This window comes from Alosa alosa, chromosome 8 (genome assembly GCF_017589495.1).
Source record: "Alosa alosa isolate M-15738 ecotype Scorff River chromosome 8, AALO_Geno_1.1, whole genome shotgun sequence".
Classification (NCBI taxonomy): Eukaryota; Metazoa; Chordata; class Actinopteri; order Clupeiformes; family Clupeidae; genus Alosa; species Alosa alosa.
In genome coordinates, this window is record NC_063196.1 from 13,700,521 (window position 1) to 13,727,020 (window position 26,500).

The window sequence follows — 26,500 nt, forward strand, 5'->3', positions numbered from 1 at the left end:
CTACTCTAGGCAGAGTGCGAGGCAGGCAGGCCGACAGGCCAAGAGCTCTGGAGGGCTGAGCCAGTCTCCCTCGTCCTTCTGATGAAATGCAGCAATGCAGGCAGCAACACCATCAACGCAGCCAGTGGCTCGTGAAGAGGATGAGCGAACCTGGACGGGAGAAGTGCGCAGAGTGGTGTCTCCTATTAGGACAAAAAAACACTGCAGTCACTAGAAGAGTGTTCTGGGCCAAAAGAATAAGCAAGAGAAGTACATGACGGCAGGCTTGGGGAATGGTGTGCCATGATCCTGAATGTAATGAGCACCAGAAGTGAAATGGGGACATACAGAGAACAGAAAATCACATATGACATAATTGCTAGTTTTTTCCCCCCTTTAAGCTTCGTGGTGCTGATTTATGAAAACAGAAGCATAACAAAGGGAGTACTATATATATGTACTATATATATATATATATATATATATATATATATATATATATATATATATATATATATATACTGAATGTACTATATACAAGTATACTGAATGTACTGTATACTGTATAAAAGTATACTGAATGTACTGTATAAAAGTATACTGAATGTATACTGTATAAAACTATATTGAATGATTAATTTAGTGACTCATACGTGAATCTTGGGTGACGAGACGTAACAAGTTAATTTTTTGTGCGAGTCTCCAATGTCAACTCCATTAAGCCGCATGCTCTGCTGTTAGCCACAGAAAATTCTAACTGTGTTTCTGACACCAACCCCTGATCTATTTGGCAGAGAGAAAATGTCTCCATCTGGTGCCAGCATATGCTCTGAGTACCAGACCAGCAATCTCTCGCCCTACGCACACACATACAAACACACACACAAAAGACATCACACTTTATCTTCTCACACAGGATAAACTGTGAACAGAATCAAGAACCAACACACTACAAACCAAAGCGACACACTCGCATGTGTACACACACCACTAGTAAAACACACTTACACACACACACAACTGGAGAAGACTCATCCACAACTAGGGAATACAAACCTACACACACATCAAATAGCACCTCAAACACAAGCGATATGATAGACAAAATAAACACACATAGTCAGTTGGTCCAAAACAGAAGACAGTTTTTATGTAATCAAAAATAAAACCATTGTCATCGTGGTCCCCATTTTTTGCACTTGACCAGAGCTAGTTCAGAGTTCAGAGGAAGTGATGCGTACATCAGGAAGTCTTTCTCATAGGCCTTCATTTCTGCAGCCTCAACTGAGAGGGGTCAGTCCATAGAGCATCTGCCTTGTGCTGCTGGGGAAATGTCCAAAAATACAGAAGAAAGGAAATAACAAAAACACCCCCCTCCCTTCCCCCAACACACAGACACACACCGTTCCAAAACAAAGACACCTCTCACATGGCATAGATGCAGGAACAGCTGTACTTGCCTACAGCCATGGAGAGCTTTGTGTGTGTGTGTGTGTGTGTGTGTGTGAGAGTGTGTTTTAGTATTGTACTGATGTGTCTATGTTGGAGTCCATATGCATGTCTATGTGTGCGTGTGCATGACTAGGAGCATGTGTTTTTGAGTGCATTTGTGTAATTGTGTGTCCATTTGCATATGAAGGGGTAATTGTAGATTTGTGTGTTTGTCTGTCTGTGTGTGTGTGCGTGCGTGTGTGTGTGCAAGGGGTGTTAGAATACGGGGGTCCTATGCTGCCAGTCCTGCTACACCACAGCATACTGCTGATACAGCAGCTCCCGGATCTTATAGTAGTCTTCACACTGAAGGCCTTCCAAACAGATCCGACCAGCCTCCGTCTGAAACGCAGAGAGGGAGAGCACACGGTGAACATGGAAGGAAAAGTAAACAGGGAGGAAATATGACAAAGCGACAGAAAGAGAATTGGGGTGAAGCAAGGGCACGGCAAAGAGAAATGACAAGAGATGCAAGAGAAGCAGACAGAGAATAGAAAACGGAGAGAGAGAGAGAAAAAGGAAAGGATCGGAGAGAACAGAGGTGACCATGACGATCTGAATAAAATGCATTCTTTTTTATTATTAATAAGAACGAAAGAAACGGAGAGAACAGAAGGTCAGGTGTTTGTGTGAAGGCCTCCGGGGAACCTCTGTCTGTGGGGAGTGCTGTGGGTTGTGGGCTGCAGCAACCACACAGAGGAGGAATTATTTATTTATTTATATATTTTTATTATATATATATATATATATATATATATATATATATATATATATATATATAAAATAAATATAAATATAAATAAGAGAGAGAGAGAGAGAGAGAGAGAGAGAAACCGTACAGGGAGGTCAGCCATGGCCCTCAGCAAAAATTCGCTCAGAAAGAACACAGTTCACAGTGTGCGACTCAACTAATCTTTTTAAGGATAGGGTCTTATATTCAGGACTCTCTCAGCACAACTCCAGCACAGGAGGAGCTCACTCCAGGACTATCAACCATCTCAGAGAGGGCTCACATCAGGAGGAGCAACTCATTACACACAATTTGCCCCCCAAAAAGTGTTGTTTCTGGAAGTTTACTTTTCTCAGCATGGGAAGAGTTCGATCAATACAGCACAGAAGTTAAACAATCCTTAGGCTGCATCCACACTAGTCCGTTTTCGTTTCCAAACACTGTTTCGTTTTAAATCCATTCTCTGTCTACACAGCCGCAGTTTTCAGGGGACACCTAGACAGTAGGGGGGACACCTGAAGCGTACATCACAGGACCATTTGCACATGACGATTCAATGCATAATTTAAATGCACTACAGATGCTACAAAAGCAAGCAAGGTGAGCAAAGGATAGTATTGACTAGCAAGGCTAGTAAAGGATAGTATTGACTAGCAAGGCTAGTAAAGGATAGTATTGACTAGCAAAGCTAGTAAAGGATAGTATTGACTAGCAAGGCTAGTAAAGGATGTGGTATTGACTAGCAAAGCTAGTAAAGGATAGTATTGACTAGCAAGGCTAGTAAAGGATAGTATTGACTAGCAAAGCTAGTAAAGGATAGTATTGACTAGCAAGGCTAGTAAAGCTTGTATTTCGGTATCCATATGGCATTCACCACTAGCAGTGTAGTAGTAGAAGTCGAAGTGAGGCAAAAAAAACAGAAGAGTGTGGATGTAGCCTTAAAGTCCCTGGAATTGAGAAGAGTCCCCATGCTGGACCAGGGGAGCTATTCAGACACACACTCACCCTTCTGACGGCCACTAGGTTGTTGCAGACCAGCACGCCTCCCACAAACTCAGCCTGGATGCCCTCCCTAAGCAGCACCTGCTTGAAGTCGGAGAGGCGCGGCTCGTTGATGAACACCGACTGGTGCCCAGGGATCTGCAGGAGGTGGGACAGACACACACACACAGGTTAGAGTATAGTAACAGCAGTGTATAATACAGTATAACTTCATAATGTTGTGTGTGATGTGTTTCTAAAGTTAAGAATTGGGTATTGTGACTTTTAAGACTGAAAGGCAGTACAATGGTCATATAAATATATACTGTTTTCACTTGACTGATTACACTTAACAAATCAATTAAAAATATATTGGACTCCTAAACATTTCTATGCACATTTTGGGTTTTAAATGTTGGTGTATGTTATTGCATTTGCACATTGCATTTAATTTCACCACAACCTCTAACCCACTGCTATTAATATCAATCACTGCATCCATTAATGCGCTCACCCTAAGCTAATACAAATAATAAATAATTTCTCACAATATTCCAGAGGGAGGATATGATGATTTCACTTCAGTAAGACACAATGAAAATATATGCTTTAAAATGGTCATAGATAACAATAAGGGTCCTCATCACCAGGACCACAGATTTAAACCACTGAGAACTGGCCAAAGATGCAGACTGCACAGTGACCTTGGAGTCACCTCTAGCGTCCCTGTCTCTCCCCTGCCGTGTTCCTGCTGAGGGGTGCAGTGCTTGGCTCGGCCCGGCCCTTATTTTGGGAGCTGTGACCATTGTTCACGTCTGTGAATCACTGAGCTCCGGCGTCCTGAAGCAGCCTCTCTCTCTCTTTTCTGCTCTGTTGTTTAGTCAGCATTTCTCCCCCCTCTCATCTCTCTCTCTCTCTCTCTCTCTCCTCCTGCTGTCACTCGGTCTCCCTCCATCCCATTCTATAGTTATCTCTCCTCATGTTGTCCTAGTGCAAACTCTCTCTGCTGGATCTCTCTCATCCTGGGGGCCAAGAGTCTTTGTTCACCTCTTGTCATAAGATCAGGTCCCCCCTCTACTTCCCTCTCTCCAACCCCCAGCTTTTCATTGCTCTCTCTCTCTCTCTCTCTCTCAGCATCCCCCCATCTGTCTCTCTTATGCTGTTTAGCTCTTTGTTTGTTTCTCTCTCACTCTCTCTTTCTGCCTCCATGCATCCCTCATCTCCCTCTCTTTCTCTGTTCATCCCTCTCTCCCTCCCTCCATCCATCTCTTTCCCTCCCCCTGTCTCTCTCTCTCTCTCTCTGACAGAGTGAACTCTGTCATGCTGTATCCTGGAGCCAGATCTCACCTCTGTGATAACAGCCGTTCTGAGGACAATACAGCCCCCAACCCCACATCTCTCCTCCTCTCTCTCTGTCTCTCTATCCCTCTCTCTCTTGCTTATGTCATGGGCACAGCCCACTCATCCTTCAGTCATCTCTCTTCTAGCCACTCACCCTTTCTCTCCAGCCATTTCCTCTTTCTTTTCAGTTCTCCCATCTCTTCCACTCCCCACTTTAACCCATTCTCTCTCTCTCTCAGCCCCTTTTGTCTCTCTCTCCATCCCTTTTACTCTCTCTCTCTCTCTCTCTTCCCTTTTAATCCCTCCACCACCTCCCTGTTTTCCCAACACTCAGTAGGTCATGTTATTTCTCTCTCTCTTTCCTTCTTCACTTTTAATCCTTCACTTCGGTCCTGTCGTTTCTTCACTCCGCTCTCTTTGTCCGGTCGTTTCTCCCTCCCTTCCAGCTGGCAGTGGGGCTCCAGATGATGGATGGCGTGCCTCCTCTCCGGCCTCCGCTGTCCCCCTGCTGAACAGCGACTTCATGGCGCGCTGCTGAGCCGCCTCGCTTTCGTCCCCGGCGCTTCGCCCGATGGCATGGGACTCTGCCATCATGCTATCCGCCCGCCGCCCGCCGCCCGGCCTGCCGCAACGCCTCCGTCTCCATGGCAACCAGCTCGCCGTCCTCCATGCCGTCCTCCGCTCCCGCTCCTCCGCCTTTCTCCTTCTCCTCGGGCAGCACGCCCGTGTCCACCTGCGCCACGCGCATGTCCAGCACGCCGTCCACCCAGGCCAGCTCCGTGTCGCGCGCACGGCAGAACTGTAGCGAGCTCACCAGGGAGTCCTTGAGACGCACCTGAGAACGGGGGGAAACAAGGGGGGAGAGAGAGAGGGATGAAATAAAAAAAAGGTAGATAAGAAGAGAGAGAGAGAATTCGCAAAAAGAGACGAGAGAGCGAGAGGAGATGGGAAGGATAGATGATAAGGGAGAAAAAGAGATAAAGAGAGTAAAGGGAGACCACAGAGGGGAAAAAAAAAAGAGAGAGGGATGAAAGGGTGGTGGGTGATGGAAGAAGAGATAAAGAGCCAGAGAGATAACGCAGGAAAGAAGAAGGGATGATAAAACGGAGATAGAGAACCATGGCTAAACAACTGGCTGCCTTCTGGGTTTACAAAACATAAACAAACAAAGCCCTGGTCATGTGCTTGGGCTGTGTTCTGTACTGGAACGGCACTAACACTCATATTCCCACAGAGAATGTTCATGAGATGCCTGCGTCAAGGAGACTGGAAAATAATTCCATTGTCAATAGATCACAGTGTATATATGCAGTCATATTAGGGTATGCATCAATACAGTGTAATAATAGTGTGACAAAGGCTTGAGGAGTCACTTAGAGACGTACTTACTTAGTCACTTAGAGACGCATGCTCTGTGATCGAGGGATAATGGGGACATACGAAAATAACGTACAGAACCACTCAGGACATGCATGTTGGTGACGTGCCCGAACCAAGGTAGCATGGCTGTCCACATGCAAGGGAGGGTTTCGAGCAGACAGAATTCTAACAGGGGGGGGGTATATTTGTTTGGCTGCTGTGTTGCAGGGTTTCAAATCAGTCAACTTCAGCCAGTGTGTTGACATGACTGTCTTGTTATTGGCCATCCGCGAATCAAGTGCGTGATGTAACCCTGGTCAATGGTCAGGGTCTGTGTCTGGCTGGTGGGGGTCAGATTACAGCTGGCTGTGTGTGTGTGGCTCTCTCTGAGCGGGTAGTGCCAGGACAAGAGCGCTGGAATCAGGGTTACGGGCAGAGTTGAAGGGTTAAAATCACATCACTGGCTTTAATACGAACGCTCTTGCTAACCTTAAACACCACTCTTAACACTGACCATGTAGTTGTGTCCTGTATTAAAAACACATCGATGCCTTTAATATGAATGCTCTTGCGAACATTAAACGCCATCCTTAACACCAACCCTGCTGTCGTGTCACATATTAAAAACACATCGATCACAGGCTTTAACCCTAACGTTCTTGCTAACCTTAAACACTATTCGTACCCCAACCCTGCAGTCGTGTCACATATTAAGGACAGATGCCTTAATACCACCACTGTAGACATAAATTTCATCCCACATGGCTACTCCTGAGCTGTAATGTCACTGGCCTCGTTCAAACCTGCATTCATTTAAAAGGTCAGCATCGATCCCTGAAAAGGCACATTTATGTTTTAATTTTGGTGGTTTTAATGTTTTAATTTTGGATGTCTGTACTATATAGCATCAAGATGAGAATTCTGGTTTACATTTGCAGACTTCAAACACGAAACAATTCGACCCATCTTCATTGTGCACCGTGTTGGCGTGAAAGCTTAATGTTGTTACAGTAGGTGCTTGAACAGTGCCTGTCTTTTCTGTTCAAAGTCACTGCACTAAAGACGGTCAAACCACATACCTGGTAGATGTGTGTCTCGCTGGTGGCGTCCACCGTCTCATGCTGCTTGGGCGTGTACACCTTGATGTCCTTGCCGCTGAAGGCCTTGCACGACTCGGCCAGGTCCTGGCTGGCATCCGGCGGCCCGTTGACGATCACCAGCTGCCGCGGCTTCATCTGGTTGATGATCTTCTTGATCGAGTCGCCGTCTGAGCGACCTTCGTAGTCGATGTAAGTCACACGCGCTCTGAAGGGGATGCAACATGGAGCACACATGATGGCACAATGCTCAACAACATTACGCCATATACAACTATTTTACACAGCATCCATTTAATACAAAATGTACACATACACATTCTCTTTAAGTATGTATGTACACAAATAATAATTTTCCATCTAATATCTGTCTCTAATGTTGTATTTCATATTCATAATCACGGCATAGAGAAGACATGCTGGCTTTTCTCTATAATCCCCTAACCAATAAATATGTATTATGTCTTAAAATCAAATGAAAGCCTGCAGACAACAAGATGATACTGGTCTGCTTTTCACTTAATCTGTATAATCTCTCTGTGTTTAAATAGATTGTCTATAAATGTAATGAGAACATACAGTCACACTCATATTACCATAATGGTAGTTACGTAACATATTCAGAGAAATCACAGCCTTCACCTGAAAACCTAGTCTCATTACATGTGATGTACATGCTCTTCAGTCAGTTGTTGTGGGTTGCTTGGTTTAAGTCAGTCTAAAATGGTCTATAGATGTTCATGTAAAAAAGCACTATGAAATGCTTTTCCTAGTTTTTCCGCATTTTTCATTCAGCTATAAACTTGCCAATCTCTTTATCTATAAAACCGGTAGTGAAGGTGTACACATGGAATATAGGGGATCTTATGTATACCTATGCTGATTGTTATTTTATTACTGATATTATTATTATTATTATTAATGTTTTATTGTAAAGCATTTTGGGTCAACCCTACTGCATCAAATGTGATATAAAAACAAATTGACTTGACTAATGAAAACTCATGAAGCCCAGCGAGCGCTCACTTGATCTCCAGGGTCTCCATGCTGGAGGTGCACTTGGTGGGCACGTCGGACAGGTCCTGGTCCATGGGCTCGTCCCCGTTGGACATGCCCATGTCCAGCTTACTCTTCTCCTCCTCTGTGGCCTGCAGCTCCGGCACAAGGAACTCCTCAGGCCTGAAATGGGGGTCAGGGGATAGACACACACACACGTGAACAAAAACACCCAACAAACAACAAAATACACACATGCACACACAGGGAAGACACACATAGGCATCACAGCAAAGGACGCTACCAGACTGAATAAAATGACAAAGAAGGTTGGATTGGTTACTGGGTCCAATCTATCCATCTCTCTATCTACTGCAAACACACACACACACACACACACACACACACACACACACACACACACATGGCAAAGTAGGTACGAGGAAACAAACACACACACACCATCACAAAGACTCACACAGCCTTTGCTTAAGTGGGACACAGGTGAGCAAAGCCTCTTTACATCAAGGAAGCTGCGTATTGTCAAGAAAATGGATGAGTGCTCGTGCTGCAGGTGTATCGCTTCCTAAAGACAAAAAAACACCACCCCTGCCAAGCCGAGTGGACTGGACCGCTCAATAGGATATACATAGGAGCACAGCACTCAGTCCTCTCACTGTTTGCAACAATTACCTGATAAGAGTCACAGCTTTGGATAATGCTAAAAGATGACACAGGAGATAATCTCACAGTTTGCTCACACGAGTTCGCACAGCAAGAGGCCAAGGCCAAAAGGCCAGATTAATACATTTAATGATCGCCGCAAAACTACCACACACACCCTGATCCGCCCATATTCAGATTAAGTGAGACTAATACTGACAAGGCTCATGGCTCTTAACTCAGATTGATTTAATACACAAACATGACAATCTCCCCTAATTCAAATTACGTTAAGTCATGCTAATACGAGACACCATGGTGACTGCTGGGACTAACAAAGACTAGTCACACGCTGTGCCAATATCAAATCGATGAAGGGGATTGTCCTGTGAAGAAATTTGTTCTCTCTATTTTACCCAGGTGTAGTGTGCACATTCACATTCACACACACACATACACACACTTGTAGCAGTGAGCTGGGAGCCCACACATACTCGGAGTACACCTACATATCCGGAGCAGTGAGCAGCCATTAACCCCCCACCCGGAGAGCAGTTGACGGGTTAGGTGCCTTGCTCAAGGGCACCTCATCTATGAATGTGGATGTGGAGGAGCTGTTTTAATCACATATTTCCTACCAGTCAGGACCGGCCACCCTTCGGTCACAAGTCTAAGACACACAAACCCAACTACTCGTCTGATTTTCAGGTGCTTCCCTGACACACACATCCAGGTGTGCACAAACACACACAAAACCACACATACAAACCTAAAAAACTGGAAACTGTATAAAGGGTGCATGCACTCGCACACCAGCCAAGCATACACCTAAAAAAAAAAAAGAATTATGTGCGCACACACACACACACACACAAACAAACACCCCACATACAAACCAAAAAGGACGACCACACAGACACACACACACACAAACACACACACGCAGCAACACCCACCGGATGATCTCGCCGTACTCGTCCCACTTGATGCGCTCCTCGTGCGTGGGGAACATGGGGTAGGACTTCTTGGCCTGCTTGAAGAAGCTGCCCTTGCGGCCGCCCTCCCCCTTCATCATCAGGTCGTGGTGCTTGCTCTTCACCACCGCCGGCTGCTCCAGGTCGTCCTCCAGGTCACTCTCGTCGCTCGAGTCCACATCCACCCTGAAGGTGAGCACACACACACACACACAAATAATTAAACTGAGAGTGCAAAAATGGACAATATTATTTAATTTATTTAATTATTTATTATATTAAGTACATATTAGGGTTTTTTTGGCCTTTTTTCAGATAGGACTGTAAAGAGTGACAGAAAGCTAGTGAGAGAGTGAGAGGGGGTGAAACCAGGACTTAGGACACAAATGTGGTACGAACACTGCAGCCACAGCTAACCCCTCACATGGAAAACATCGCCTTCAACACAGAGCCAGCCAGGCAGCCAGTAACAGTGTTTGTAACAAATGGAGGTGAGGTGTGATCGTGTGATCTGCCATGTCCATGTTACCAACAGCTCAAACCGTGGAAGTAAAGCAGACTCACTCTTTGGCCTGCTCGATCTTTTTGGCCGCCTCTTTCTTCATCTTCTCTTTCTCCACATACTCCTCCAGCTCCTTCCCCTCCAGCTTAGTACGCTTCCTCACCTGCACACACACACACACACACACACACACACACAAAGGAACACAGCTATAGTCAGGTATACACACAGAAATGCTCATCTATATCCATTAAATGCACTTTTAGTGCTAGTACTTTGGCAGTATGTGCTCGACTTTGCTGTGACTAGAAAACCAAAATATGAAATGTAACCACTGCATCATAGACATCCATCCTCTGATGGAACCTTTGCTGTAATATTCTAGAATTCTAAAAAGTTCCAAGCCAGCACAGTGGTTGTTCCTGGTTCCAAACTCACGGGGCCATGCCCCTGTGTGCGCCCGGCAGAGACGTCTGGTCGGGGCCTGAAATCCTATCCCGTTATCTGGCCAGCACAGACTCTCTCCTCCGCCTTGGTGTCTGGGAGCGCGCGCTGTGCATCTGTGCAAATGCCAGCCAATTCCCTCTCCCTCTGGGGTCGAGCCGGGTCTGCCTGGAAAACCTGTGCTGACGGAACGCTAACTGCCAGCTGAGCTGAAAGACTGTAGTTTACCTCAGACCTCAGCTAAACTTAGTCTCTCTCTCTCTCTCTCTCTCTCTCTCTCTCACACACACACACACACACACACACTCACACACACACACACACACACACACACACACACACACTTATTCTCTTCCCAAGAGCAAGTTAATCCCACCTACAGTTTTTTTCTTTCTCTCTCTTCTGCAACCCCACGGCCTTATCCGCTTCACACTCTGCTCAGCACACCATTTGCCACGCTTTAAAGTCAAGCATAACGGAGCACAACTTTTCTCTGTGGCTTTTCTCTTAAACTTCCGGAGGCAAAAAAACTCTCGCTGGGGTAGTCCGAGATACCGTGTTCCTTCCGGTATCTTAACCTTGCCTTTCATATGCCGTAAACTCGATATCTCTCCCCATTCCTTCAGCTTTGTGGTTTGTCCTGGGTTGGCGATGGCTCAGCCCTTTACCCATGTTTCTTTCTCTCATATACTTCCTATCTCTATGCCAAGACCCACACAGATACAAACACACATCCACACACACACACCTCCAGGTCCATCATTTTCTCCCCGGGGTTGTCAATGAGGTAGCGGGCCAGCGTGCCTGGTGAGGTACGGTAGGTCAAGATGATGGAGTTCTTGGCGTCCGTGCACCACTGGATGAAGAGCTCGCGCGAGAAGCCCGACTCCAGGTCCGGCTGGCTGCACAGCACCACCTTGGGGCTGGGCACGCGCGCCAGGTCGGCCAGGCTGTGGCACAGCGAGAGGTGGCGGAACTGGAACGGGTTGTTGCGCTTGTCCTCGAAGCAGCGCATCAGCTTGTCGCTCATCCACTCCACCTGGTGGGGGAAGAGAGAAGGTGGACAGGGGAGCTGAGCACCATCTCTTGTGTTTTCCACATGATTTCACAGGGCTTAGGAGCTCTCAAAAACAGTTTGGAACAGTGTTTCATTTTTCAACATATAGAAAACAGACGATAGGTCCTTTGGTCACACACCAATCACACAACTGTTAAACCAGCCTTGTTTATTTCCTGTTTTGTTCCTTTGTCTGCTCATAGTAGGCTAAATCCACTCTTTTATGTTACCTACGACCTTATTATGTTTATTTGGCTGAGGTGCTGCGCCCAAGACTTTATAAAGTAGGAAACCCCTGTATCTGTGTTTGCCATAAAGGCAGCTTTGCAGGCTATAAAACAACCCTCCCAATCACTCACATTACTTTCTCACTCATATTACTCACACGGTCTTTCAACAGACCAATTAAGCATTCATAACTGCTGTCGGTGACACAAATGACAAAAAATGATATTTCATTGATATAGTCAAATGTAGACAGTGCATGTGAATTAAGACAGACTTCTTCTGATCCATTCAGTGGCTTTCGTATTTAAATCTAAATCTCACAACTTATTTGTAACTACCATGTTACAAATAATATGTAGATAATTTTTCAGTCACGCCATGAGTTCTAGAATGTACACCAGTTGTGATAAGGGGCGGCATAGTCACACAGCCTGGGGCAGATGATCTCACCTGGGACTTGGAGAACTCCACCACGTTGTAGCTGACGTTGTTGAGCAGGGCGAGGGAGTAGACCCCAAGGCCCGAGTCTTTGGTCCTCCAGATTTGGTCCAGCAACTGGGCCAGTTCCAGCACCCGTCCGGCCGTATCCACAGCGATCAGCACGTTACCGTCAGCGCGGAGCGTTCCCATAACGATGGCTGTGTTTGGGGGTGAAGGACAGAACAATAGGCATGAAAGGTATGCTTTTCTGGGCGCAGTGATGTATGCATGAGCACTACAAGATAGGCCTACACGTTTTTATTGGTCGACATTCCTAGCCCAACAAAGTAAATATGCTAAGGTCCTGAGGTTCACAATGGTGTCATTCTTCAGAGAACTATGGAACTTTTGAACAATCTGTGTTCTACATTCTTTTTTTCCTTCATTGATGATTGAAACTTAAGTGAGTGTTGTCTACCAGCAGTGAAGCATGGTGGGTAATGTAGTCTTACTGAGGAGCTGCTCGTCCCGCTGTTTGCGTCGTGGCTGTACATAGGCAGCGTTGAAGGAGTCGGTGATGAGCAGAGAGGGACGGCTCACCATCTCCAACGAGCAGCCATTCAGATGACTGCAGGGACACAGGGAGCAATCACATAAATAATACAAGTAGTGCCACTCATCACAACACAGCCCATTATGTTCATCATAACAGTGGGAAAGAAAAATCAGGACACAGCACATACCAAACACTCAGAACCGGTAAGACATTTGTCAAAATGTCCATAACATAACTAGTTTTACTGCTCATAAAAATGACAAGCTCATATGCAAGTTCAAAATTACATTTCAAAGACATTTATCCCATACAACCCTTTACAACTGGCTGATTGTGAGAATCTGATTTGAAAGACGCTGGGATATGCCTGAATGACACACTAGGTGACATCTCTGTTCCTGTGGCATTCATGTTCCTGGCGCATCTCAGTTTCTGTGGCATTCAAAATAAACATCTGACAATTTCATTGACAGGGCTCTACAGTGCGGCCATTTCACTCGCACATATAAAAATAATGGCGTGCGAAAAAAATATTTAGGCGCACTGGTGCGAATGACTTCTAACCAAGTCAATGTTTGTCTACAAAATACACCGCAACATCGCGAAACATTACTGGTGCGAACCATGAAAATCACATCAATGCCACGCCAATGCAGCATAAAAACTACACCTTCCATCAATGTTAGCAGTTTCGCGTTGTGACTCGCTAGTTGCTTCTATTAAATTCAAGGGTCGCAGAAAAAGTGGAAAGTTAGACTAGCCAGCCAAGATGCAAAGTAGAACTAATTTCTTCAATTCACTGAATTAATCGGATATACAATATGAGGAACAGGATGAGATTCTGAGAATGCAGTGAGAGAAGGAAAAGGTAACATGCCTTTTAGCCCAGTTGACGTATAGGCTGCAATTTGCAAAATATAGCTTTAGCAAACAGGCACAAAAGTAGCCTCCAGTAATACTCCATTTTTCTTCAAATGTAGAACGCTACTGAAAACGCCAGACTTCCATGCATGCTTGTTTGTTTTACACTGAATACAAGCTGAAGTGCAAAACGAAAGTATGCATACCATTTGCCTACTGCCCCCATCAATGCAGATATTTCAAATAAATGTAAATATCATTGATTAGACTATGTTGGGTTTTGTGGAAGAGAAGAGAAGAGTAATATTGCAGTATGCAGTCAGATAGGTCACCATGGGCATATTTGGATTAGCTACAGGTGAATTCACAAATAAATAAATTGGCCTAGGGACCTACATTTGGCAGGATAGCCTACTTCATACAGGCTATATGCAAGTATGGCAATGCATTATTTTACATTAACAAAATGTAGAAAAATAGAACGGACTGAAAATAAAGTAGGCACTGATGTTCTTTAAAATCTTGTTTCCTGTGAATGTTGTCAGTCATTCTTAATCTTCGCAATTGGTGCACTGACATGTTTAACTGTTAGCTGCAGTGTAAAGTTACATTATGTGTAAGTTAAGTACAGAACTGACTGTGGCCCCAGATTTTTGTCTGTGCTCCTACATTTTTTAACTTGGGCGCACAAGTGCTCCTGGAAAAATAAATGTTAGTGTAGAGCCCTCAACAGAATCATACTCAAGAAGTTCTCTTCACTCACATCTCTCTCTTGTGGTTAAAATCCACAGCATACACAATCTCCTCTTCTCCATCCTTCACAATCTTCCAGATGGTTCCACCAATCATGTGTCCGGCCGGCAGTGGGGTGATGGACAAGCCGTGGCCCTTCCCTGTGGAGGTCAGTAGGAGGAAAAGGTTGGCACAGCTTAAATGGGCCCCTTTACATGTTTACAAATATTGTAGCAATGGAGAAGAAATGGAGGCAGAAAGCCTCCTGCCATTATCAGGACCAATACAAAATAGACCATTTTCAATAGTGTCTTTTATAGATTTATCATCGGGTAATCCCACAGCTTGAATAGGCATGTACATTCATTGTAGTTAAACAGTATTCTGTCCCCAACAGGCCTAGTGTAAGGGAATTCTGAGGATGGCATTACCCTTCAGATTGACGATCTGCGAGTACTTCAGCTGCTGGATTTTGTCAAACGCTGAGTCCACGTCATCCAGCGTGAAGAGCGAAAAGTCCTCCGTGTTGTGACGTGACTGCACAGAGGGGCAGACAACAAATTAGTTATGATAACTGATTACCAATGTAACGATGTGTAAGATTTCAGACAGTCAAAGCCATCTGGTTGTGCCAGTCTCACCTGATAAAGGTCATACATGAACATCTGACCCATCTTGTAGACTGGGATGGTGGCATAGATGGTGCAGTTGAGGCCGAGCTTGCCCACAGCGTATGGCAAAGCCCCTAAATGGAGTGGATCGGGATGGGACAAAAGCACAGCATCCACCTGGTGGACATATCTGTAGAACAGGAACATGTGTTACTACAGGCAAGAAGTCCATTGATTGTACTATCTTGGTTAAGAATCATTTCTATAGTTCTAGTTTAAATGAAGTTTCGCCATATTAGGATGGCACAACATGCATATTTGGCACAGCATGCATATTTAAACGAAGCATCACCACATTCTGGAATTCATCAAGGTAAGCTAGTGGACTGCCATTTGTTACCTCTTCAAAGTTTCAATGATCTCCATGGAAAAGGTCTCGTCCCATCCGCAGTCCAGCAGGAAGCGAAACTCATCCACCTGTAATAGGTAACAGAGTGCAGATTCCTCCTGGACCCCCGACAGGGCCGTCAACTTGATAATGGACGTCATACTGTTTTGCTGACAATCTACAACAAGAACAAATACGTGTAAATATCGTGTACGGTTTTTTTTCTTCGCACTATAGCATGCATCATTCTTATCCATCTCAGTCTGAATGAACATCGGTGTGACTATAAAAGCATAGATTAGATACATTTTGGCATAGCGTTTTATACAAGACAAAGCACTTTGAGGAAATAACTAGCTAAGCTAGCCTGCAAACATCATTAGACCCTTCAGTTCAAATTAAGCGAGTTACACTAGCTAACCGACTGGCTAGGTCGTCAGCTCTTTCACTGCTCTAAGAACTGGCCATCAATCACACTGATAACTATTCTCTCACACTAGTACCGCTAACAAACCCTAGCTAACATTAGTGCTAGCCATTGTACATCAGAGATATCAACATTAGCTTATTGGAATATTATCGCCGTTATGGGTGTAAATGAGCCATACCAGAAATACTACAACGTTAATCGGTCGTTTTTGCAAATCACGGGATGATAATTTATCGGTCTATAGACATTGTGACAATAAGTTTAGGTTTACTTGGGCTTCAAGAACCGTACAAACACACTTGTAGGCCGGCCATTTTTGCCGCTGTAAGGGTGAAAGGTTATTCGACTGCACCATGTCCGTGCTTCTGGCTTTTCTAAACATAATTAATCTTAATTGTATTATACGATAATTTGGGGATTTCTACTTAATTCTAGCTTTGTTATTTACCTATTTTATCTAGCTATTATGGCAAACAATAAATAAATAAAAGTGTATTGTAAATTTGACTGCATGAACGCAGCAACCATGGTATCGCCTAATGACCTCCTCAAGAAGCACTTGTCTGGCCTGAATTCTGAACCAACATAGCTTGCTATCAAGTTTGACGAAGGACCTAAAGGGCAAGGTAATCTAACTTTTATTTTCATGTGTTTGTATCCGCGTTGTATTTCTCGGCATAGACATTGTGAACTAATTTATATCATTATCACATTGTGCTATCATACCTAATATAGGCAAGGTCGAAGTAACGTTCAACTACAATGCTACCCCACACATGCTAAACTAGGATGACAGATACGTAACATTACCATGACACAATAAGAAATGTTATATGTTGTGTGTGTATATATAAGCACGTCTCTAGCATAATACGAAATATTGTTGACGTTCGCCCGTGCATCTTAATGCCTTCAAAAATCCTGCTAAATGGTGCCTTACACACTCAACTTTAGCGTTAGCCACGTTAGCTAGGCTTATCAAAACCAACGATGTTTTGGGTGGCTTACTCTTTACGTACTTTGTTATCAAAGACACAGTTAAGCAATGTCAATGTATTTGCATGCATGTACATTTCAGGAGTCATGGTGAATTTCGCGGCCCTTGTGCGCGAGCATTGGATGCAAACCCTTGTGCCTATTGGCATTATTATGGGTATCTACCTGGACAGGTGGAATGACAGCAGACTAACAGCATTCAGGAACAAGAGTGCTTTATACAGCAGGTACATGCACGTTGCATATATTATTCCTCTTCCAGCAACCTAAATAATAAGAAAGATAAGATGAAAGAAAATGAGCCCGTCACGTCTCTATACTAATTTTTAATCCATTGTTTCCATCTGGCATGTAACCTCGCATGTGTGTATTTCAGTTGAGCACAATGTAAGCCTATTGTACACGCACTGCATATGAAGACTGCATAGTATCATTGAATTTAAATATCCTCTCTAATCATTGTAGGGAACTGAAGCCTGGTGAGGAGGTCACCTGGAAGTGATGCAGCAAGAAAGACCATATCATCCCTGAGTCCCTTGTGTGTGTGGAAGGGTTTCTATTTCGTCCTCAAATTGAGGCCTGTTAAAAGCTGTTTCTTCCCTAGATGTTGACCAATAAAATGTTATAATAATAGACAACCTTGTTCTACATTAATTGAAACAACTCATTTTACTGATCTGATTTTTATTTTGATTGCATTCTTTAAATGTACAAAAGCATCTTCAAATGTCTTACACCGAAGCAAAGCTCAAATGTAAAGAATATCAAGAACACAAATAGAGAGCGCTGGTTGGAACTGTTCTCGGGACAGCAAACTATGAGCGCATCAACCCACATGGGTACGTTCTAAAAGATCACTCTGACTTCAGAGGGTCCGCCGTGTGTATCAATCCCTTCTCAAACAGCAGATCTGCCAATGACCGCTAGGGAACACAAACAAGATTGATGTTTATGGATTAACACACACACATCAATTATTAACCATAACATTCATCCTAATTACATTGCAGATGTAAAGTAACCAACCTTTTCTTCTGCTGTATCGCATGGTAAACTAGAAACGGTGACAAACTTGGGATACGAATGAAGCAGAAACTCCATGGCATCTGTGTGCTGTAAAACAATGGTTCAGTCAGAGCTCCTACAGACTACCATCATCACTTATTGACATTCTGCTCCATTTCTAATGGCATAAAAACAAAACTAACACAGAAAGCTCACCTCTGGTTTTATTTCAAAGGACTTGAGCTCTTCTTTGTGGTAAACCCGGGAGTTTTCTGCTGTGTGATAAAGGGAGACCTCTTCTCCATCACTGCACAACCTTTAGCAACAAGGAAGACAAAAAGAATACAAAAATACCCCTCAAATTAAGTTTATTATGATTTTCTGTGCTTATCATTTAGCAAGAGATTCAGGAGCAGCATAACGGTTTGAAAGGCATCACTGGTTTAAATTACAAGAAGGGTTGAGCATGTAACTAACCCTGGTCCGTCACTGGTCACTGCTTTGAAAGTGTGTGTGGACTACCTTGCTATTCCTGCACGTATGAGGCGGATCCTGGTCTGTTGTCTCACGTGGACGGTCAAGCCCAACGCCTCACCATCCTCCCAGCGGGCCGGGGCTCCATAAACACTGCTGGCCTTCTCAGCTACCAAAACAACATGATGGAAATAATTACATTTTGAACGCAGACAGAATCTTGTGGTAAACCCCAGAGGGTTTTGCTGTTATACTCTACCCTCCCCCTCACTGTCAAATGTGTTTGTCTGTATGTGTTGTGATGTATAGGTTAGTTTTATACATATATATATATATATATATATATATATATATATATATATTTATATATATATATATACAGGGCTTAAATTTCACTGCGGGTATTATGCGCATAATTTGTTCAAGTCCCGCAACTCTAGCCATCATAATCGCGAGAAATTCCCGCATATACACTTTTACAGCCTGTCTGATGACGTTAATATAGCCTAATCATTAAGTGGCGAGTTGAATTGAACATAGCCTCATGCAGACGCACACACACACGAGAGAGAGAGAGAGAGAACCACTTTATGCTTTACGCAAATAGGCTACGCTTACCATGGCAAACTTTTACATCTGGAAAGAGCTCCTTGGTAACGATCCTGCTAGCTCAGGTCACGTCAACACTTGATCCCAGAAAGATTGTCTTCGACATGTTAGTTTTTTGAACATTTATTGTATCTAATGACATAGAAAACATAATAATTTGCATACACATACCGCACTATGCACAACTTTTATTCACTAGCGACTATAGCCTAAAACCGTCCAGGTTGAAGGGGGCTAATTACTCCATAGAATTACTCTCACGTATTTTCTTAAAGTGACAGGCACTCAATTATACCTACTCATCAGCAATGTGCACTCAATTGGACCTACACTGCATAAGTGTTATAGGTTAAACGTCAATATGAGGCATTCAAATTACTAAATATGTTTAGCTACTAGTAAAATGCTAAATGCATTATTAAATAAATACACTCTATATGAATTCAAAAATATATGATAGAAACATATCACATAAGCTATAATTTTCAGTGTGTGTTTGTGTGTGTGGAGAGAGTCAAGCAGAATCTAGGATGTCCACTGTTGTGAATGATCCCACTACAGTATATATTACTGATGACGTCAGGGTGGTGGGGGCCCCAAAATCAAACACTTTTTTAAAAAAAGTATCGAAGTATTGAAATCGCAATTCTTGACTTGGTATCAGAATCAACCCCCCCCCCCCAAATTGTGTAAATCCCCCCTACATACATTTCACAAATGGATAAGAGAGCCATTTTCGTAGCCGTCTCCATTTTGAAATTATCTGGAAACTGAAAGTGTGGTTACCTGGAGTGAGTAGAGGTGGTAAGCAGTCATGCAAAAAGCCTCTGGCCTTCTGGTCCACCGCAGCGTCCACAGGTGCGTAACCCACTAGCTTCTTCATTAAAGAGCCAATATGACTCAGAAACTCTGCCCGACGGGGATCCTCCTGCAGAGGGCAAAACATTCCTAACTTCATCAAGTCTTTTTATTTTCTTTACATTCAGAGTAATTTCAATTACAAATTGTAGTTCAACTACAAATCCGACACAAAGCACACTGGACAAACTGCACACACCTTATCAGAATTCTGAACCCCCATGTACGACAGATAGTCCAGGGGGAGACCTTTACGGAATTCCACATCCTCCTCCATTGCAATCTCCACAGCTGCTGGAACAAGCTGCAAGTGAAAAAACAAACAAACAGACTTTGTTTACCCACAAGTTTGACTACAGAACTGACTACATAAGCTCTGGGTTTAAAATGTACTGGGAGCAATTATACAATGTTATGTATACTGGTATTAGCTAATGCTTGCAAAATCTGGCTCTGTTTTGTTTGAACGTCAACAGAAGAGTGACGTTGCCCAACATCGCTTAAGCAGGATGTGATGTCAAAAGTAATATAACTCATTAGTGAGGTCATCCATAAGCATAGAGGCTTAGGCCTACTGCACGATGTATAAACTAGTGATACTGGTAATTAAACATGTCTGTTACTACCAAAGGATTATTAGATCTACTACCAAACTAGATAAAATTCCAAAGAGTAAAACAAAAAGTCATAACTTGTTTTGAATTTGTTTTTGTCATTTGTAGTTTGTAGAGGTAGAGGGGGGGCTTTTTTTTTTTAGGCCATATCGCCCAGCCCTAATTCTACCTAATGGGTTAAACAATTTCACAATGGGGTGAGAGGTCACAGATCACCTTGGTGAGCAGGTCACCCCAGCTGTTCTTCTGGTAGGAGGAGACGGTGATGTGAAGGGAGTGGGCATCTGGCAGACAGTCGCCCTGGTGGATGAACCCACGGGGGAAGTAGAGCAGGTCTCCAGCCTCCAGCACCACATCAAGAATGGGCTTCCCAATCTCACCCTGGCTGAAGTTGGCTAGAATGTGAAGTTATGTCACAGGTTATGTAAGTAACTAGATCATAACAGTCTTGTAGACAGAAAATAAATGAGAAATGTTGCAGATATCTGCAAGGGGATGGTCATGATTTTTTATCCCAAAATGTCCTAAACGACATATTATGGGTTTTGGGTTATGTTTTTTTTTTACTACTTACGACTTGATACCACTGGCAGCACCTCATCTTCAGACCTGGGCACACACAGACACACATCCACAAAGTTCATGAAACGTATAGCACTTTTAAACGCTGACACATTCTTCCGGTTTGTGATTAACATTTTACCCTGTGCCCGGCGGCTCCTATACCTCCCATGACAACAATAGCAACATGATGTGCGTTGCGTGACGTACCCCTCCTCTCCCTGAGCACGATATAGGGCTGGCTGATGTTGCGCTTATTGTGTGTGACAGCTGCAAAGTGTTACTCAGGGGGATCCGGGGGCATGGAGGGGGCTGACTCACCGAGGGTTGTACACTCTCCAGTGCTTCTTGCCCTCCAGCTGGACTACAAAGGCCTCAATGTCATCGTAGTGTGGAGCAAAGCCCTGTGTGCCTGCCGGCGTCAGATACCTGAGGGCACACAAGCATGGTAGGATTAACACATTAGGCAAAAGTCAGCATGTTACGCATCTCTGTATCTCTGTAAAGGGAAAGCTTCTGAGGGCTTGAAAAAATAAGCCAACGCTGCATTGTGAAATAGTGCGCTACTCAACTACAAAGTCACTTTACGTGCAATACCTCAATAATAATTCTACATCCAAAAACTAAACTAAAACTATCTTTCCTGTGGAATCAGGTTCGTTGTTATATATACTCTTTCATTTAAGGCCCTATCAGAGCCATGCTGGCATTCCGGACTGTTATATTTTTGAGATTTTCTCAGCATGACATGTGCACAAGCCAGACTTACACGTTGGCACCAGCCATGCTACCAAAGAGCTCCTGCAGGATAGAGAGAACGTTCCAGACGGTGGAGGAGAATGCTTGGGGGTTCAGCATCCTCAGGGAGCAGCCACTCTGGAGAGCAAAAGCCACAACCATTACTCAGCAATGCGGCAAACACCCATGCACGCGCACAGACACAGACTGACACGCACGCACACACACATAATTTATATCAACATATATTTTTGCATTTGCTTCTAAAAATTAGTTATGCTAAAAAAAACATACAACCATCATGCTATGCATGCATGTGTGCATAAGGGCATCAAGTTGAGAGGATGGGATTGATATGAATAGAAAAGATGAAGATGATTGTCTTTACCTCGTAATAATCCCACACTGTGTAGGGCAGTGCCCTCCCTGGAGGGTTGTGGGTCTCTCGTTTTCCATTAATGTAACTAGTGACGTCGAGGTTCACCCCAAACTGGACGTTATCCTGATATTTGACGCACACACACACAATTTCAGCTCATTACAGTAAATGCAGAACACACATGCCGAAAACGTGTTAAACAAACAAACATGTTCTGTGATTCATGGGGATATGAAGATCTTAACGATACACGAACATCATGCATACCGATACAGTCAGTCAGTAAACAGACCTGCTTAAGTGTCTCATAATGCTGAACTTAGCTCTACTCACATCTCTCAGAATTCTGTCAAACTCTGCTGTGGAGAACAGTCCTTTGTAGTAATCTTGTTTCTGGCGTTTAATCAGCAGAGGTTTTTTCTCCCATGTATCCCTGTGAGTTCATACATACACAAATGCTAACCCTGAAAAATCCTCATCAGATCTTATTTGTGAACCAAGATTTTACCAATCTTCAAGATCAGGGCAAACAAGATCAGACATCAGAATCAAATCTTTTGAGTACATTGACACCATCAAATGTCAACAACACACTGATTACTAACTTAGGACTGCTTACCTAAAAAAGCTCTTGGAGGGTATTGGATGGACAAACCACTGAAACAGCTTGCTTGCCCTTTCGCTGCTGTTATTGACTTTGGTGAGGCTGTCTAGAAGGGTGTGCAAAGATGTGGTGTCACCTGCCATTTCTCTGGTTTGTTGTTCTTCATCCTAAAATCACAAATCCAAATCAAACACCGCGGGAATAAATGATCACATTGTCACTGGTAGCCAGGTGAACATATTGGAAGTAAGCTGTTGCCACACGGCGCTGTTACATTGAGAGGGCCCTTCGCATTGTTACATACATTCAGCATCGTCTCTTGCTTATCTTTCTTCTTTGTTTGCAAACCGTTCCGTACTGCACCACTCTTCTTCCTGATCTTTTTGGATTTTACGATTGGAAGGCCATCCTGCAGTTTCCTCTTCTTTTTCTTCACCGGCAAAACCTTTACACACGTCAATAGTACACATACATCAGTCAGAAGCAAAAATCCTATAGTGCACAGTACATTTAACACAACAGCACTATGTTGCGCCTGCTAAAGGAGGCGTGGACAGTTGGTTTCATACATGAGTGAGATAACACTGCTAAAGTAATGCTGAATGAGAAATATGCTTATCACGACAAGCTTGAGCTCTCTAAATGGATGAATTACCTCATTTAGGGGATTCGAAGGGGGGATTGCGGACTGATACAATGCAAAGGCCGACACATGTTTTCTCTCCATGTTTTCAGTCTTCGGCGTCACCAACATGAGACGGTACAGATGGCTTCTTCGCCTTTTCCAACCTCTCTCTCCAGGGCGAGAGTATTGCACTGCCACCTATTGAAAGGGAGATGACAAGGATTGACAATTATTGTTATTTACTGCGTGCGCTCATTAATGTTGTCACTTCTTAATTATGCATACATACACATACGTCGAGAAAGAATTATATGTATGGAGGTACAATGTATGTTGTTATGTATGTTATTGGGCGTTTATTTTTTGAAATGCTCCCATCTGCACGTTTCCAGCTGTGTTTTTTTTTATGACCAACAGGTGGAGCAGTTTGCCCACAAGTCCTTTGCTATTCCCAGCATGCATCGGTGGTTAATGTTTGCTTAGCGCTGGCTTGGTCCAACAATGCAGTCGCGATTGCTTGTACCGTGCGGACCTGACGCGTTAGAACCTTCGACAGACTGTTTTTCAAGATAGCGTGGCTCAAGAAGATACTGATCATATTATTTGAATAGTCAGCGGTATAGCAGCACAGACTGTACGCCAGGCACTCCTTAGACTTGGCCTGAGATTTGTCTTCAGATCTCCAAACCGGGTAAGTCTAGCGCTAACATCAGTTAGCTTGCTAACTGGCAAAATCCAAGAATCCAGGCGCTTGTTATGGCTAGCTAGCTGGCTAATTGGCCAGATTATCATTAGACATATGGCCTGCTCCTTTCGCCTTTTCAGAAGCTCCTCTCTGGTCTGCACAACGAAAGAATGCTCATGCCTGCTATTTGTAATTGCAGGAAGATGCGAATATCTTCTCGCCAATAAGGTCTTCTGACATACATTGCATCGTTGTGCTTGGTGCGGGGGAGCAATTTAAACGACAACCTATGAGCTGTTTTTATTGACACGTTTTGTAAGGACGGCAGGAGCGCCGTGAAATATGTTGATGCATTATTTATGCCTTGTGTAATGCCGACACGGTGAAAAACAAGTAGTTAGAGAATCGTCAGTATACCTTCTCATTATATGTGTGCTGTCAGCGTTTATGTTGTACATAACTTAACTGTTAACATTAATGTAGGATCGGGCTCCGCTGTAGCAAGCCACTTCGGCCTAAGATACAAGTTCCCCTGCACGCTGGGATGGGGATACACATTTACACGTTTCAAGTGTGAGTAGATAGTGTTGGTTGGTCAGTAATCAGTATTCAAACAGTCGCTTTCCCGTCCCTTTTATTGTCAACACGATGCCATACCACATAACTGACGTCGGAGTGAATGAGGTTATGTGATAAGAATATTCTGCACGTTTGAATGATTTATATCATTTGTTTGCCATCTTTCATAAATCCACTTATCAAAGTGCAGGTACACTTTTCACATCTCGTTGTTTCATGAAGTAAAGGTCGAAATTGAAGGAGGACTTTAACTTGGTTTCTTTAAATCTCGGCTTCACTGAAAATGAGGACTACCCTCAATGAACCTCCGGGAATAAATACTGGTCGAATGAATGAATACATAATATGCTGCTTTGGATTAAACTGGTTTATTATTTGAAATATCGTGGTATGTCGAAATAGGACATTAAGTTAAACAGAATGCCTAATGTGGTAATTATATTGGAGCATCCTTTATCGAATTTGACAAACATGCACTGATCGGTGTGCAGGTGATGTGTCCAGTGAGTGAGAGCTCAGTGAATGCTGTGCCGCGACATGACGAGTTTACATAAGTATGTAAATTATTTTTGTGTTGACCGTGTTGGTTAGTGTGTCTGTCTAAAGAGACATATGAGAATGTGGGATGGGTAAATAGTGGGAGAACCTGTCCTTCCGTGCACCCCACACCCAAGGACATCTGGTTTGAAACCCCCCCCTCTCCCTCTCTTTTTTTACCATCTCTTTCAGTTTCACCTGCTCCCTCAGTCTCCTATCCCTTTTGATGTGTGCACAATCTCTCTGCATCAACCCCGCATCCGTCTCATAAAATAACTTTGAGCCACACAGATAGACTTCTCGTCGCTGCTCTAACAAGAATCGTGTCAAATCACATCTGCCAAGAATGTTAATCGGTGTGTAACCGTTATGAACAGGTGAACCATCAACCTCCCACACTCGGTGTGTGTGAGAGAGGGAGTGAAATAAAAAAGGAGAGAGAGCGAGTGTGTGAGAGAGAGGGATAACTAGTGTGTGTGAATGTGACACCCAGTCACTAGTATGAGTATTTTGAACACACGGCCATTACTTGGTGTCTAGTGCTGTGTTGCCTCTTCCTCACCCAGTTTTTCACCTGATGCTGAAAGAACCTCCCTCAGGCAAATGTGTACCCTGCAGTTTTTTGTTCTTCTGGTGACCGTACCAGACAAGTCACAAAGTTCCAAAGGCACCTGTGCACGGACAGCCTCCAAACAGGCTAGAAAGTTTGAGATCCAACAACCACATGTCTGTGGCGTCCAGACCACAGCTATTGTGTATATGTACACAAGCTAGTACAATCAAGACTTTAGACACCAATGGACCCAGGAACGGGGCCTGGCCGAGGATCTGGTCCAGTTAGTCATCTGCTGTCCAGAGGCCCATCAGTGTATGAGTTCACCCTTGGACTACTCATTTCCTACCTCTGCCCTTGTTTGCAGAATTCACTCGTTCACAGTGTGATGATGTCCGTGCCCCCACACACACACACACACACACACACACTCTCTCTCTCTCTCTCTCTCTCTACTTCACTGTTTGCTCTCTGAAAGAGAACTGAATGAGAACCGAATGCTCAAAGTGGAGCAAGGGCATAAAAGGCAAGAGAGTGAAAGTGTGACATTGTTTCTAAACAAGCATTCAGTTTGTGTGTGTGTGTGTGTTTGTGTAGTGTACCTCACAAGGTAATTCTCTTCGAGAGAGAAAATGTGTGAGTGTGATTGGGATCACTTGGCTGAGTGACTTGGGTATGTGTCAATGTTTGAAGTGTGTGTGTCTGTGACAAAGTGGGAGCGAGATTAGACACCTGATTGTGTCTGAGGGTATAGACCTAGTGCGTTTTTGTGTCTGAGGAAGAGTGGGACAATGACCTAGACAGGGATAGAGTGATTTTGTTGGAGTGTGTGTGTGTGAGAGA

At 43.8% G+C, this 26,500-nt stretch overlaps 4 protein-coding genes across 4 annotated transcripts in view; 2 read left to right on the top strand and 2 right to left on the bottom strand.

Annotated features, from left to right (window-relative positions):
- Window positions 1-1,107: 1,107 nt before the first annotated feature.
- cpsf2 (cleavage and polyadenylation specific factor 2) lies at window positions 1,108-16,171 on the bottom strand. The gene is made up of 16 exons (XM_048250703.1): window positions 16,019-16,171; window positions 15,423-15,588; window positions 15,053-15,212; window positions 14,843-14,948; window positions 14,443-14,572; window positions 12,775-12,890; window positions 12,293-12,480; window positions 11,306-11,596; window positions 10,176-10,276; window positions 9,594-9,797; window positions 8,005-8,157; window positions 6,961-7,186; window positions 5,155-5,357; window positions 4,965-5,069; window positions 3,206-3,344; window positions 1,108-1,812 (listed from the first exon to the last, which is right to left on the bottom strand). Exons 2-16 carry the CDS (start codon window positions 15,569-15,571, stop codon window positions 1,720-1,722), a joined length of 2,364 nt encoding a protein of 787 aa, XP_048106660.1. The 5' UTR covers window positions 15,572-15,588; window positions 16,019-16,171; the 3' UTR covers window positions 1,108-1,719.
- A 190-nt stretch (window positions 16,172-16,361) lies between these two features.
- LOC125299431 (NADH dehydrogenase [ubiquinone] 1 beta subcomplex subunit 1-like) lies at window positions 16,362-17,471 on the top strand. Its single transcript, XM_048250702.1, has 3 exons — window positions 16,362-16,466; window positions 16,919-17,063; window positions 17,302-17,471. The coding sequence occupies exons 2-3, from the start codon at window positions 16,924-16,926 to the stop codon at window positions 17,336-17,338; spliced, it is 177 nt and encodes a 58-aa protein (XP_048106659.1). The 5' UTR covers window positions 16,362-16,466; window positions 16,919-16,923; the 3' UTR covers window positions 17,339-17,471.
- A 32-nt stretch (window positions 17,472-17,503) lies between these two features.
- Window positions 17,504-23,465, bottom strand: riox1 (ribosomal oxygenase 1). Its single transcript, XM_048250701.1, has 15 exons — window positions 23,334-23,465; window positions 22,983-23,123; window positions 22,694-22,845; window positions 22,408-22,507; window positions 22,084-22,197; window positions 21,727-21,833; window positions 21,279-21,386; window positions 20,971-21,005; window positions 20,613-20,791; window positions 19,982-20,086; window positions 19,711-19,852; window positions 18,364-18,484; window positions 18,058-18,157; window positions 17,863-17,949; window positions 17,504-17,759 (listed from the first exon to the last, which is right to left on the bottom strand). Exons 1-15 carry the CDS (start codon window positions 23,430-23,432, stop codon window positions 17,691-17,693), a joined length of 1,659 nt encoding a protein of 552 aa, XP_048106658.1. The 5' UTR covers window positions 23,433-23,465; the 3' UTR covers window positions 17,504-17,690.
- Window positions 23,466-23,802: 337 nt separating this feature from the next.
- The window catches only part of extl3 (exostosin-like glycosyltransferase 3), a 37,247-nt gene continuing 34,549 nt past the window's right edge, over window positions 23,803-26,500 (top strand). The window contains exon 1 of the mRNA XM_048250028.1: window positions 23,803-23,994. The gene's annotated coding sequence lies outside the window, so the exon portion shown is untranslated. The remainder of the gene's footprint in view (window positions 23,995-26,500) is intronic.

Excerpts from the sequence above, each read along its gene's own strand:
- LOC125299431 (XM_048250702.1), top strand. The coding sequence starts at position 16,924 with ATGGTGAATTTCGCGGCCCTTGTGCGCGAGCATTGGATGCAAACCCTT. Across the intron at positions 17,064-17,301 it reads AAGAGTGCTTTATACAGCAG|GGAACTGAAGCCTGGTGAGG; the intron begins GTACATGCACGT and ends TAATCATTGTAG.
- cpsf2 (XM_048250703.1), bottom strand. The coding sequence starts at position 15,571 with ATGACGTCCATTATCAAGTTGACGGCCCTGTCGGGGGTCCAGGAGGAA. Across the intron at positions 11,597-12,292 it reads TGGAGTTCTCCAAGTCCCAG|GTGGAGTGGATGAGCGACAA; the intron begins GTGAGATCATCT and ends TTCCCCCACCAG. Across the intron at positions 5,358-6,960 it reads GCGAGACACACATCTACCAG|GTGCGTCTCAAGGACTCCCT; the intron begins GTATGTGGTTTG and ends CCCCGTTCTCAG.
- riox1 (XM_048250701.1), bottom strand. The coding sequence starts at position 23,432 with ATGTTGGTGACGCCGAAGACTGAAAACATGGAGAGAAAACATGTGTCG. Across the intron at positions 21,834-22,083 it reads CAGTGTGGGATTATTACGAG|AGTGGCTGCTCCCTGAGGAT; the intron begins GTAAAGACAATC and ends TTTGCTCTCCAG. Across the intron at positions 20,087-20,612 it reads GGGGTGACCTGCTCACCAAG|CTTGTTCCAGCAGCTGTGGA; the intron begins GTGATCTGTGAC and ends TTTCACTTGCAG.